General features: G+C 39.9%; 1 protein-coding gene across 1 annotated transcript; it reads right to left on the bottom strand.

Moving 5' to 3' along the window:
- Positions 1-1582: 1582 nt before the first annotated feature.
- On the bottom strand, positions 1583-13135 carry hipk1a (homeodomain interacting protein kinase 1a). Its single transcript, XM_054609071.1, has 16 exons — positions 13113-13135; positions 11366-12099; positions 9785-10158; positions 9559-9682; positions 8552-8671; positions 8234-8320; positions 7824-8005; positions 7556-7706; positions 6566-6770; positions 6220-6338; positions 5073-5224; positions 4784-4936; positions 3603-3764; positions 3305-3498; positions 2837-2967; positions 1583-2050 (listed from the first exon to the last, which is right to left on the bottom strand). The coding sequence occupies exons 2-16, from the start codon at positions 12095-12097 to the stop codon at positions 1628-1630; spliced, it is 3309 nt and encodes a 1102-aa protein (XP_054465046.1). The 5' UTR covers positions 12098-12099; positions 13113-13135; the 3' UTR covers positions 1583-1627.
- Positions 13136-14674: the final 1539 nt, after the last annotated feature.

The following is a 14674-nucleotide window of genomic DNA, read 5'->3' as shown; positions in this document are numbered from 1 at the left end:
TTCTTTATAATATCATTATAAAAATGAATATCCTTAGGTTTTGGGTGAATGGTTGAAAAAAATGATATTTGTAGACACCACCTTGTTTGTTGTTTTCTGGCATTCTTTAGACCAAACGATTAATCAATAATAAAATTAGGTTAGGTACAGCCCTGAATCTGAATCAAACATCCTGAATTGAGCATTTAATTTGGACGTTTGGACAAATGTGTAATTTCAGAAGATTTTCCAGTTTCAATCATCAAGGAGTCAAAAATTGTGTTTTGAGAGGATTTTAATTGCGTTTATATGGTTTAAGGTTCATGGTGTGTTCTATGTAGCGTTGCAATTCACATCACAGCAGGATTGTAAGAAAAAACACCATTTCATCAAACCAATGATGCGCTTATATACTTACATGAATTCATATTTTTTTTTATCATCTTCTGTCAGATTTGATTATGAATATCAAATGTGTAACTGTGAATTTTACAATTGCATTCTAAATGTCTTTGACTTTGATATGATAGTGTGATACCCAATCAGATTTTTATGTGCACGCATTTACTTTACAGACATTTCATCAAATTTAACATAACATTACCAATCCATCATCTCCAAGCAACACTTAAAATCAGGTCATCTTCTGAATGCTACTCCAAGTCAGACAAATGCAACCTTAAGAATAACTTTAAAACTGTAAAAAAACAGTCCCCTCTTAATTCCACCGTGATCTACGCTGAAATGTACTGCATCACTCGACATACTAAACATAGAAATATAATAAGTCAATGGTCAGCACAAAAACAGAGTTGAAGAACACAGTGACAAATTATTTTTACACACCTTAGCTTACTTCCTTCTTTTTTTTTTAAAACAGATAACACACGCACACACACAAACACACACACACAGTACATTCATAAATTAAACATAAAACATCTCATTTATCACAATGTGCTGACATATTTAGGTTTAAAATAACAAAATAAATAGATTTAAGTAAGACGATTGTGTATATGTAAATGCAACTTTTAGACAATTAGTTCATAATTCTGACGACAATGACAATAATACAAATAATAATAATAATACAAATAATCATAGAGATCAGCAGAACAGTAATTCAAGTTCCAGTTTATCTTCAATACTCATTTTTCAAATAAAATAAAATAAATAAAAAGTAAGTCAGTGTAAGTAGTAGAATTTTCATCTTTATGTTTGGTCCCTTACATTTGGGGACCATCTATGAATAAAGGCTGCAATTCCTACTCGTGTATACGCCCATAAATTAAAGCTGAAATTCAGCCATTTAAACCTCATACTCATTGTGTCATTTCAAAATGTACAGTACTGGAGCACAGGACCAACACTACAATGAATGTATAACTGTTCATATATTTACATACTGCTCTGTTTGTGCTGTTAACCTGCTGTATGCAGCACAAAGAAACTCCAAAGTTGAAATGGATATTTAAAAAAACGACCATGATTAAAATATCAACACATTTCATGATTATTTTACGCTAAATAATCAGAGAAAGTTGTAAAAATAAGACTGGACAGTAAAGGAAAGTTAAAAGTCTAATCAGGTTGTGCTCGTCTCTAGTCTCGGTCTTCATTTGGTGGACATGCAGCGCTTTAGTCTTTACAGGAAGGGAAACTGGTTGAGTTTTCGCTGGAAAGTAGCGGCGTGGTGGAAAGGCTGCCCTCCCAGCTGCTGCTGCTGTTGTTGCTGCTGTTGGTGGTGGTGGATGCCGTACTGTCCCGGAGCAGACCCTCCCAGGGCCAGACTGCCGTTCTTTTGGAGCAGCGCCAGAGAAGGGTAAGCTCCGCTCGCCCTGCCGTGGCGGGATGAGCCACCTTGCATCTGGTCCACAGCTTGGGACACAGAGGCCAGGGCGGCAGAAGCCGGGTAGGCGTACAGGTTCGGGGTTGAGCTGAAGAGGGTGTTCTCGTGGAGCCGGTAGGATGAGTGGGAGGAGACGGGAGGGGGGTACGTGGGCTGCCTCCTTAGGGAACTACTACTTCCTGTTTGATCGTGGGAGGATGACATCACAGACTGCTGTACCTGAAACAACAGAGAGAGGGTCATAAATACCCACACCAAGAGTGGGCTCAGTAGGACACGTTCTTGTACACAAGAATTACAGAGTGGCAGCTTACAAATATATAAAAAATATATAAAGAAAAATGTAAGGCATAATAAAATGTGGTAGCCTGGCGGGATAGTAACAGTAAACAAAATAAATGTCTATGAATAATGAGAACAGATTGTAGACAGATTTGTATAAAAAACATATTTACTGTGATGGATAAAAATAAACTACCTAAGCAGGTAATACAATAAATATAAAAACTTTGATGTTTACAGATAGAAAAAGGTAGAAATAAATGTTTATATATGTATATATATATATCACATGAATAATACTTTTTAACATGTCACAAACTTAAAAGTCGTCGTGTCAGTTGATCGGTGATGGTCCTAACACCTGCCTATTGGTCTGTTACCTACAAATTAAGTGTCTGGTCAGAGCAACAGTCCAAAGTCTCAAAGATATTAAATTTTACTGATAGAAAAGAATTGTGTCAGAATGAAACTTTTCAAAATATGTCTCTTTCCTGTTAATTAGACCCAGTATTGCTGTATGACTGACCTGACTTATTTGCTCTTTATGTGCAAATTGAAAAGCTTCTGAGCTCAATTGAGACATAAATCTTCAGGAGTGACAAGAATGCATCATAGTCCCAGTGAGTGAAATTCGAAACACAATTGTTGGTTATTTGGACAGAACCAGACTCTTTCTGTGTTCAGATTGTTAAGCAGACATCATCAACATTTGAAAGCTGATACCTGACTCAGGTTGAGAGGCTGAGATCTGCTGGATGCGGCCCGTTGATGGCGGTCGTTGTTGGAATCTCCTGTCCGACTGGACTGCTGAGTCGACCCTTTCTTGGATTTTCCAGAGCCACTCGTAGCCTGATCTACGAGTGCAAAGCCAGACAGAATATTGAGAGAACTAAGAAAATAGATCACAGCTGCTTGAAGTAAAATGGATCAGTTTAACCAGTCAATCTTAACGCCATTACACACCTCTTTGAGTGATTAATTTGCATGTCAAAATATTTTTCACAAACTATTGTTGTCATAAGTCCTTTCACACAGAACGTGGCAAAAAAGCTGCATACTTTTTTCCGGAATAAGGTGTGCAAAGGCCTTAAGAGCCGAGCTGGTAATTAGTGCACCTTAAATGGATGCACATCTAGTTATTTAAAATAAAATGAATGTATATTAAACTAAAGGATCTCTGCCCTGGAGGACCTGGAGCTGCCGGGGATTTGCGGGTGGTGCTCTCCCCCGGCTGGCTCTTCACAGAGGGCATTATGACGGCCAAGGACTTGGTGGGCTGTGAGGTCGTCTTGGCGCTCAGGGGGCTGCTGTTGGAGGAGTCGGAGTCATGGGAGTCGTGCACCGTCACACAGCTGATCACGTTGGTCCTCTGGCTTGTTCCGGAGCTACGGGAGAGAATACGAGAGGTAGTAAAATAAACATTTTAGCAAATATTAAAACCTCCCTCTTTGAGAAAATTCAAATTCCACAGAAATTGAAATGAGCTCACCAGGCAGCAGGGAACTTCCTGTCATCGTCGTCTTCTGAGTCGCTGTGGATGGTGATGATGCTGACAGCAGGGCTAGGTGTGTCCGAGATGACGATGGGCTGAGACTGGTCGCCAGCAAACGCAGAAGTGTTGTGGACTACAGTGGTGGCCGACGACACCGGCCTGGAGGGGAAGAAGATGCTGCATCACGCTCTTATTGCAAATGATTAATCTATTTGAACATTATAGGCAGCAAGTAACCTGCCACCTCATTATGTTGCTTTTAATTTTCTTTACAGCTTTAAATTGCTTGAAATAACCTGTTAAATAATCATAAATTCTTATATCCTCATTATGCTCAGTGTCGTGTAGAGCTGGAACCATTATTTTATTAATCAGCTAGTTAATCTACGGGAAAATGAAATCACTGACTAGTTTGACAATCAATTTATCGTTCACATTTGTCTTCCAGCAAAAGTCATACACCTTTCCTAATTTCAGTCATTAGCAGCTCATCTTCATATGATGTGATAGAAAACTGAAAAGCTTTGGGTTTTGGTTGGACTGAACAAGCAATTTCATGGCACCAGCTTTAACCTTCAAGGCCAAGGTTCTGTTATTCTACATTTTTATTATTGTCAAAAAATACCATGCCAAGACCAAAACTACATTCCAACATTCCACAGTCTGTGACTCTTCGCCAGCAAGCACTCTGGTTTTTAACAAACGTTAATCAAACAGAAGTAAATAGTCTTCTATTTTTGGGGGGTTTCAGCAGTGGTTTAATCAACATTTGGTGATCTAGTGAGTATTTACAGAAGTAGAAGTGTTTACAGAACACTGTCTGTGTTCATGGTAATGAAGGAACATATCCCCAAGTGCAACAGTGTGGCTCTCTAACAGGGTTTTAATAGTTTCTGAACAACAGCAGAGCTCTACGGTACAGAGGAAGAGGATATATCAGGCTTTGGCCACACAGACACACTTGTAAGTAGATCAATACAATGTTAGTTTTCGTGTATTCATGGGAAACTAATTTTCCACAATTTTCTGAGGGTAGATTAAAGCTTCAACGAAAATTGCTGGAACCCTTCTGTCTATAAGTGGACAGGAGAAGCCAGGGATCAAACCACCAACACCACAATTTATAGAAGACCCACCTCCCCCCAAAAATGTGAGTGTATGAGATTCTGAGAGGGTACCTGGCTTTGCTCTCTGCATGTCGAGCCTTTGACCTCTTTCCCTGTTGGGATCTTGAGTGAGCCGCCCCTGAGTTTTGGCCTTGGGAGGCAGCGTGACGGCCAACACCAGATTCCTGCTGGCTGACGCCATCATATTGGCTACCATGACGACCCCTATGAAAAGAAAGGACACGCTTACACTCTTGCACTTACATTTTAAACTTTCCATTTCATCGTAATATTAGACTGCCCTGAAGCTGTGCTGTTAATCACAGCATGCTGACACAGACTTGCGTCAGAGTGGACTCACCTCCAGCCAGAAGCTTGTTGACTGTCGGGTATCTGGCCTCCCATGGGTGACTCAGGCACCACGGCCTGCCCAGGGTTGTGAAAGGCCATGCCTGGCATCTGCTGCCATGTGGAAGGGATGAGGATCTGCTGTGTGCCTGCTGGCCAGCCCTGCTGTATGCGCACACACACATAAACTTAAACCTTAAAATATTAAATTTCAAAAAACCTTAAATTTCAGCAGTGACACATTAAGAAGAGAACAAAGTGCAGTGTCTTGGCCATAGTAAAACAGAAGTCAGAGTTATTTTCTCAGAGAAATAAAATGCATCATGAGCACATGCAGTTTGTAGACAAACACCAACATTCCCGTCTCTGTCCAAGAAATCCAGCAGATCCTAACACCACCATCTCAATCTTGTTTCCAGACTTATTCCTGTGCAGAGAGATCTGCATTTGTAAAGACTCAGAAGGAAACGTGCTAAAAGAGACTTAAAAAAAACAACAACACAACATTTCACTACAGTTCTGACTCCAAGCAGTCCTGCGCTGTGAAAAACAGTAGTACATTTACCACTAGGAGGCACACAAGTTCTACATGAATTAGATTATTTGACTTAACTTTAAATTTTGAAAAGCGTATGTGATTACTTCATTATTTACAAAAAATTGTTTTATCTCATATTTGTCCGTTAAATGTAAGGCTACGGTGCATCACACAAACCAGACTGTTGAGTTGCACATGCATCCCTGCTTCTACTGCATACCGCTGACATTCATGTGCTAGGAGGAGGAAGGAAGAAGACATTTCGGAGAGGAGTACAAACAAACATACATGACCAACCGCATGTACACAAACCAAAGCACAGCTGTCTTCTAATTGATACATTTCCTGGATTCGCTAAGCTCCATGTGTTACGAATCTATCTGCAGGGCTCAACATAACATTTTAAAGGTGGTTGCCAGGTCGGCACCAACAACCAGCTTTTGGCTGAAAATATTGATGCCTTCTAGTCACCTTATGTTTTGAGAAAGTAAGATATTATGCAGTTAAACGTCATGCTTGTCCAGCAGAGTGGAATAAATGTTGCTTACATGGTCAATAATGGAATCAGATTCAATAAAACTCCAGCAAAGTCCAACCCTAGTGGTCATGCAGTAGGTCCTACCTGGGCAAGCATGCCGGGCTGGATGTGAAGAGACTGGGACGACTGGTTCTGAGGAACTAAGGGTACAGAGTTGTCCATCCTCACTGGATAACCAGAGGGCTTATTGGATGTCTGAAGACCTGTAAGGGAAAGATCGGGGATGTTGATATTATGTCAAATCAAATCTATATATAAAAAAAAAAAAAAAAAAAAAAAATAGAATAAATTTAGGGATTATGAAGTTGGCTGCAAAAAAAGCAAAATATCCAGAAAAGGTTTCTTTCCTTTAGTGGCTGGTTGGTCAAACATTAGTCAATAAGATTTATTTCCATTGCAGCACAATGGCACTTACATCTTCCTTTCTTACCCTGGATGGTGGGAGGGCAAACTATGAGTGTTTGCTGGAAGGGCTCAGTCTGTGCACAGAGCTGCGTGGGTCTGGTCTGCAGCGGTACGCCCTGCTGGGTGAGGCCAGGGATGTTTATGGTGGCCTGCTGGTAGAGGCCAGGCTGGTAGTTCAGCAACGGGACATTACTGCTGAGGGACAGGGACTGGCCTCCTGTTGACGCCATCTGCAACATAATGTATCACAACATGCAGAAAACATGGTCGTCAATACCTAAAAAGAGAAGCCGAGTTCAGCAAGGAATTCCAGGGGCCTTTACGCAATGATGAATCTCGACTGTTTTACAACCATCTGCACATGAATGTAGAAGCTCATTTACATACAGAAATATATAGAATAACTGTAGAGCCAATCTTCTCTTTGAAGGTCTTGTAACCTATGTAGGTCATATAAGGGAATCAGTATTAAATTGGTACGGTTTCATAACCAGTAAAAAGATCCTCACTGTATCTTTGAATACAAATTAAAAAATTATCATTGCAATGATTCTGCATCTGTTACCAAATCAACAAAGTGTACAAAGGATATATGAATTAAGATACATTATGTGCAGAGGTGATTAACAAGTACAAAGTCAATGCACTTACGATATTCTTTTAAATCAGTGCACTAAAAAGAAAATAAATGCAGCTTAGTTAAATCAAATAAAATGATTGATACTGAAACATAACAATTAATAATCAATGCAGATTGATTTGATTGAATCATCTGGGTCTTCTTCTATGTGTAGCACTAAGTGATCAGTGGGGCATTAATGAAATCGTTTCAGAAATTTAAAATGAAAAGGGAAATGCTTGTCTTCGGAAACTCACACTGTCACAAGAAGAAACTGATAAATCAGATTATATGCGTAGAAATGAGCACATTCACACAGAAGATAAATGAGGCCATCACTTTACAAAGCTACTGAAATAAACTGAAAGATCTGAGGCAGATCAGCGTTATTCTCACCTGATTGTGCTGGTTTAGTTGGCTACTGAAGGTGACAGTGAGGTTGGTGGCTGCACTTGGGGTATTGTTGCTGGCAAACATATTTTTGTTATTCTCAAAGGCGCTGCATCTGCGTTTGCATATATCCATATTTTGGAAGCAGGACTTCACACTGCAAAATAACATTTTTAAAAAATCATCAAAAAGGCACAAAGATGGGATCCTGTGAACTAACTGTGATGCTGAACCACAGCCACCACAATCATCACTGTCACAGTCCTGAACTTACTGCGAGCTGTGAGGGAAGTGCAGCAGGTGCGTCATGGTAACAAAGGGGTGGTTCAGCGTCTTCATGGGCGTGATCCGTTTGTCTGCGTCTAGCGTCAGCATCTTTTTTAGCAGGTCTATGAACTCCCGCCGGTCAGCCTTCTCTGCCAAGATGTCAGTCCCCTCCAGGCTTGTCATGTTCACCTGCAGAACGACAGGAAGTCTGGGTTTGTCAAACTGCATCCTGGTCGACATCACATCAAAATTCATGTATTAGTAAAAGTGTAGACTGACACACCCATAAATGATTTTCCTATACATACAGTGACCCACCTTGTACCACTTTAAATTACCAGTTCCAAAAACAGCTCAAGCAACAATATTACTGCAAACTGCTGGAGCTTATCTGAATTTAAACAGCTCGGTACTCACCTGCATCATATCATCTAGACAGTTGAAGATGTATTTCCTGGCCTCTTTTGACTTGATGCCCATCTCTGCCTCGTGCTCTGAAGGTGTCTGCAGGAAAATAAATACAGAAAAGCCTCAGTATACTACGGCCACTGTAGATAAAAATAACAGAGATGCACCGATTTACAACAACAAAAAAAAAAAAAATATATATATATATATACATACACAATTATTTTTATTGGCCCTAATAAGCTGACGTAGTCTACAATATGTAGTGTTTATATTTTTGTTGATAGAAACAGTCTAAGAAACCTCCATCTCTGCGGAGTCACTTACTTTGAGTCTCCAGAGGGGGTAGCTCGAGTCGGGGCCTCTGTTAAAAAAGCGGCTAGTCTTGGTTCCTGCACTCAGCAGGTACTCTGCAGGAAGGCCCTGGGTCTGGGAAATGTAACGAATCTGAGAGACACAATAGAAAAAAAGAAGATGAAAAAAGTAAATTGATAGCCTGACAGTTATCATCATGAGAGCTGATTGTGTCAGCCTCTGAATTAGATCTTGTTGATTTAAACAAAAACACACAAAACTGATATGCAACTATTGTGTTTACTATTTTAATAAACCGTCACTTGTCCCCAAACATGTTTTGTGATTGTGAAATTATTCATCAGTGACAAAAGATGTATTAGTAATCAGACGAATTCCTCTTACTTCTGATTCCCAGACAAAGTCACTATGAATGAACTAACAACTATGGCTGTAGTGAATTTTAAACATTTTTAAATTCAAACCGTCAACCTTGTGGTTAAAGGATGACCTTGTCAATATGATCATTATTAGTGAATGCGTGTGGCATTTTTTTTCGTGTTACCCATTTATGGATTCCCTTCATCAGATGATGTAATATGTCAATATTAAAAGAGACACAAAAAGGAAATAGTCTTGCCCCCCTTGTAAAACCCAATTCCAATTCAGTTTTTATACCGTTTAAGCAAACAAGATATTACATGTTAATAATTTAGCTTTAGATGTGCTGGTAAGCGCTTTTTTTTTATCTTTGGATACAGCCAGGCTTGCTATTTTCCTCTGTAACCAGTTTTTATGCTAAACTACGCTAACAGGCTGTTGGTTGAAGCTCCATATGGAACAGACAGTTATGAGAGTGGTAGCAATCTTCTCACCAAACACTAGGAGAGCAAGTGAATAAGCAAATTCCCCGAAATGTCAAGCTATTCCATTAAAAAAAATGCTTGTGAAGTGTTTTATGATTTATTACTGTTTCCCAGAAGGAAAGAAAATATATTTCACTTTTGAGTAGATATATTTATGAGGGTACTGTAGCTGACCTGATCATACTCTGAGGCACCGGGATAAAGGGGCCACCCCAGAAACAGCTCAGCAATGACACATCCCAATGACCACATGTCGATCGCCTCACAGAAAGGAAGGCCCAGAATGATCTCTGGAGCTCTGCAAGCACATCATAACAATAACTTCAAATGACAGGACCGCAGCCGGTAATTTACATGTTATTCAAAGTTCTTACTTTACAGTCCAGGCGGATGTACTCACCTGTAGTATCGTGATTGCAGGTAGGTGGAGCAAACCGCTTTGGACACGTGGCTGGCGGAGCCAAAATCAATGACTTTCACTCTGTACGGCTGCCTCAGAGGGTCTACCAACATGATGTTTTCAGGCTTCAGGTCGGCGTGGATCAAACCCAGGCTCTTCAGCTTCATCAGTGCCGTGGCGACCTGCTGCAGAATCGGCCGTATGCATTTGAGCAGCAGCGGACTGAACTTGCTGTGCTTCAAGAAGTCGTAAAGGTTCTGCTCCAGCATCTCAAACACGAGGCAGGTGTGGTTCTTGTGCTGGAAACACTCGTATGAGCGGACAAAGTTGAACTCATCTGCATTCTCTGTGCTCAGCCTGCTTAGGATGCTCACCTACAGGGAGGAAGATGAAGATGTTGTGTTCATTAACAGATAAATAATGAAGAAAACACCAGCTAACCATGTTTTGTTTTTTAACCTTTTAAAGCTTTTATTACTTGGGTTACATGGCCTTTATTTACAGGCTTTTTGGCAGAGTTACCACATATCTTAGGCAAGAATATTTTTCAGAACATGTTGGTCTCAACTTGTTTAAGGACAGTTTGTTAAGTTTTTGACTGTAGATCCACAGGATTTCAACACAAGCTAGATATCTGTGTATGAATGGATGGTGTCAGTGCTACAGTGATACAAAAACTACATTGAAAGGACACTCTGAGCCTTAGTACTGTCAAATTAAAACCTATTGATGATGCAAAACAAGAAAAGTTAATATCAACTGATTTAGTTGCACCTATTGTATATTTTTTAAACATCTATAGAATAATAATTTTCCTTTATAATGATCTGTTTTGTAACTGGACTTCCCATAATGCTTTGAGTGATGCCAGCAGCAAAATAAAATGTATCTTAATTACAAGTCTCTTTGTAAATAGCACTCATATCAACATCCAAGTTGTAAGAACGGCTGGGAAACTTGGATTTTTCTGAAATCTCTGATATACTAAATATGGACAGTCTAGAAAACAAAAAAATATGGAGGCCTTAAATCCAGCAAAAAACATGTTACTAAACCCAAATTTAATGGACATGATGTTATATTGTTGATACACATATTAACCCTATAATTAGGCAACTGCCATGATGATGTGGACGCTTGCAAATCTTTCCCATCTCCATCATTACATTACATTACATTACAGTCATTTGGCAGACGCTTTTATCCAAAGCCATCATCCATCCCATATGACGTGAACCTGATGATGTAATGGAATCGGTGAGTTAGCTGCGGGCTGGATCCTGAGCCCCATTTTTTTTTGCCTTTATTTGTTTACATTTTGGAAATTATAGCCATTAAAAGTCCTGGCTGCTGTTAGCAGTTTCTGTTCTGACAACTATTACTGGATAAATCTAATACCCGAAGAACTTGATAATTATAACACTTGATAAAGGTCCAACTTTAAAAGGGGCGCTTATTTTTCTGTGATTTCTGAGCAGATTTATGGATGTTTTTTGGCTGCTAAGGGTAAAAGAATGAGTTTAGCTCTTGTCTTTCCACCTTTGATTTTTTTTTTTATTCCTCTCAAAACAACATACTCACTTCAATTTGACCTTGCCGAGCATAAGAGGGATGGTTCTTTAAGATTTTAATTGCCACTATCTCGTTTGTTCCCCGCTTCCAGCATTTTGCCACCTGGCCAAAGGTGCCGCGTCCCAGAAACTCGAGCACCTCGTAGCTGTTGGACATCGAGCACAGAATCTCATGCTGGACCAGCTGGTAGTCTCCCTCGCTGTGGGAGTTGCTACTCTTTGTGGTAGAAGTGGAATGTGCTATAGACTGAGCTGTGGTGGTTCCCCCTCCACCACCGGTGCGGTTTGAGACCACGGGGGCTGAAAGCTCCTCCAGTATCTGGACGCTGTCGCTGCTGTCCACCTCCTCGCTCTTCCGCTTCAGGCTGTACTGCTTGTGGTAGAGGTCGCAGGGCTGGGAGGAGGACTCTGCATCCTTGACACGACGGCTAGAAGAGGAGGATGAGGAAGAGGAGGATGGAGGTCCACGAACGCTGCCCGTGCTGTCCGCCGCACGCACCACCGTCTGCTCCCTGGAGCTGGCTGTCGGTGGAGGCACCTGGTTGGAGTTGTACACTGCGTTGAAGGTGGAGCCTGAAGTGGAGGGTGCAGCTCCCTGGGTGGGGCTCTGCTGGTAGTAAGCATTGTCTCCCAGCTGGTTGGACACATCCCAGGTAGTGTTCTCAACTTTGAGCCTCTTTGAGCGAGAGTAGGCACTGGAGGACACGGAGGGAGAGGAGAACACCTGGAGCTGAGACGCCATGTCTGCAGATTAAAGAGCAGCAGCAACCATCATTATGACATCTAAAAAAACTAAACAGAGACAAGACGTTGACATGGGTGGACTTAAGAGTTTGACATTTACTGATGATGATGCAAACAAGATATGAAATGGAGCTAGACCTGCAACAATTAAGTTGATTAATCGAGTAGTCAATCAACAGAAAATCAATCAGGTTTAAAAACAGTGGTTTTAATACTTATCCATTTCACTCCCCTCATTCCCCCTTTAACCGAAGTTTCTTATTCATAGTATAATTTAAAACATTCTAATTAAACTAGAATTACACATAATTGTTTGTATTTTTGTAAGTTTATATGTAACTGTATATATTCCATGTAAATGTAATTTAGTTTTCCCTTTAAATGCTTCCTATAGTGCAACTTTTATATAGTTTGCTTATATACTTTTTTATTGTCTTTTTAAAATTCTATTCTATTCTAATTAACTTGCTTTGAATATCTGTCCATTCATTATCTGTGTGTGTAGCACGGAGGGGGCTGCAACTACATTCCACTGTGCAATCCTGTATTATATAATAACAATTATACATCCTTGAAATGATTAATCTTTTAGGGTAAAAACCTTGGTGTCGTAATTAAAACTGATTGTTTAAAATAGCCATTTTGAAGTAAAGAGGAAAAACATATTTTACACAGCTATTTCCAACCTTTCGAAGAGCATAATATTATGGAGCTAGATTAACTAATTAAGTAATTGATTCATCAATTAACTAATGATTACTGTCTCAGCTAATGACCCTTATATCTTGAGCCGAAAAAAACCCCAACATCAAACATCTGTGTCATTTTATTGATATGTGTCCTTTCACCTTGTCTACCTGCTATGGCCCACCTTGATCACACATTAGGGTGGGGGTTTTTGCTTTTGGCCCCTGCCTCTTCAAGTGTCCCTGAACGCCACTGCGATAATAAAAAAAAAAAAAAAAAGGTAACTGCAGTCTGGACTGGTTTTGCCTATTCACCAGTGACAATACCTGTATTTTGAAGACTGAACACACCGACGCCGATCTGACATTTAGGGCCTCATCATCACCTCCTGGCCGGGCTCTGTGTGTGGTGCTGCAGCTGATCAGCTGGAGCTGGTCGCCGGATGGACGAGATCTAAGCCACCGAGCTGCGACCATCCGAGTCACATCTGACTGGACGTCGCAGTCACGTCGCGCGTCGAGCCAGCAGAATGTGCATGATGTCACTGGAGATGTCAGATACCATCGCAATGAGCACTGTCGACTACACAGGGCTCCATCATCATCACCACCATCATCATCATCATCATCATCACGGTCTGTCCGCTTGCCGTACTTTCTACCGAGAAGACGTAACGGCGAGACGACGCGGACGTCAAGGGACGCAGCGATGGAGCCAAAGATCGTCTATGATTTGATGTTTCACTCGTTACTTAAACACTGGCCCACTGTTATCAAGTTGCTACATTTGTATCAAGTACTGTGGAATTGTGAGGTACTTGTAATTAAACTGGTAGAGTATTTCCATTGTATGCAACTTTATACTTTCACTCCACATATTTTAGAGGGCAGTTGTGGAAAGATAAAATTAGTGTTAATAAAGAAAAAAATACAAAAGAATATGGGTCAAAATATACTTAAATTACCAAAAGTAGTCATAATGCAGAGTCATCTATTTTAGAATGATGTATATTATATTATTGGATGATAATTTTGCATACCTACCCACCGTAAAATTATACACAATAACATCCACAAAAACATGCAATAAAATTGCACCCTATTAATAAAAAAAATTGTGTTTTTCTTCTTTATATTAACCACCTTTTTCTGAAAAATGTTCTGCAAATATCATTTTTATATTTTCTTCATAGAATATAATAAAGTCTGTGTGTGTGTGTGTGTGTGTGTGTGTGTGTGTGTGTGTGTGTGTGTGTGTGTGTGTGTGTGTGTGTGTGTGTGCGTATAATAAATCTGGATTTTCATAGCTATCAGCTGACTTTAAAACATATGATCAACTAGTGTTTTACTTCTCGTGCAGGATGGCAGGTTTTTTTGACTCACTGATCTCATCTATTAACACTGGAGGGCGCTGTTGTTTTAGCTGCATGGAGATGTGGTATAGATATGTGGCAAAACTGAACAGAAAACGCTTACTGCACATGTGTAAAGACAATGTTTATTTTTCATCCATCTTTCATCTGCATTCCTATTCATTCCGATATATTAGCATTTTTTGTGCTTCCACAGCATGTATACAGTAACATAAGCACTGCATTTCATAGTGGTACTGCAAAGTACATTTAAACAAAACATTATGAAGACTACACCAGCATAGTCGATGCAAAAAAAAGAAAGAAAAAAATCTGAATTAAACTAAATAAACTGCTCATCAAGAGAAATAACACTTCAATTTCAAGATTGTGATGACTAATGATAATATGACACTCCATACAACATAGCTGAATTCAAGTTTAGGTATGAAATATAATGGGAATAAATGCATGCATTACACACACACACACACACACACTCGGAATAATGTATATATATATATATATATATATATA

Source organism: Anoplopoma fimbria, chromosome 12 (genome assembly GCF_027596085.1).
Source record: "Anoplopoma fimbria isolate UVic2021 breed Golden Eagle Sablefish chromosome 12, Afim_UVic_2022, whole genome shotgun sequence".
Taxonomy (NCBI): domain Eukaryota; kingdom Metazoa; phylum Chordata; class Actinopteri; order Perciformes; family Anoplopomatidae; genus Anoplopoma; species Anoplopoma fimbria.
This window is presented reverse-complemented; position numbering and strand designations above follow the sequence as displayed.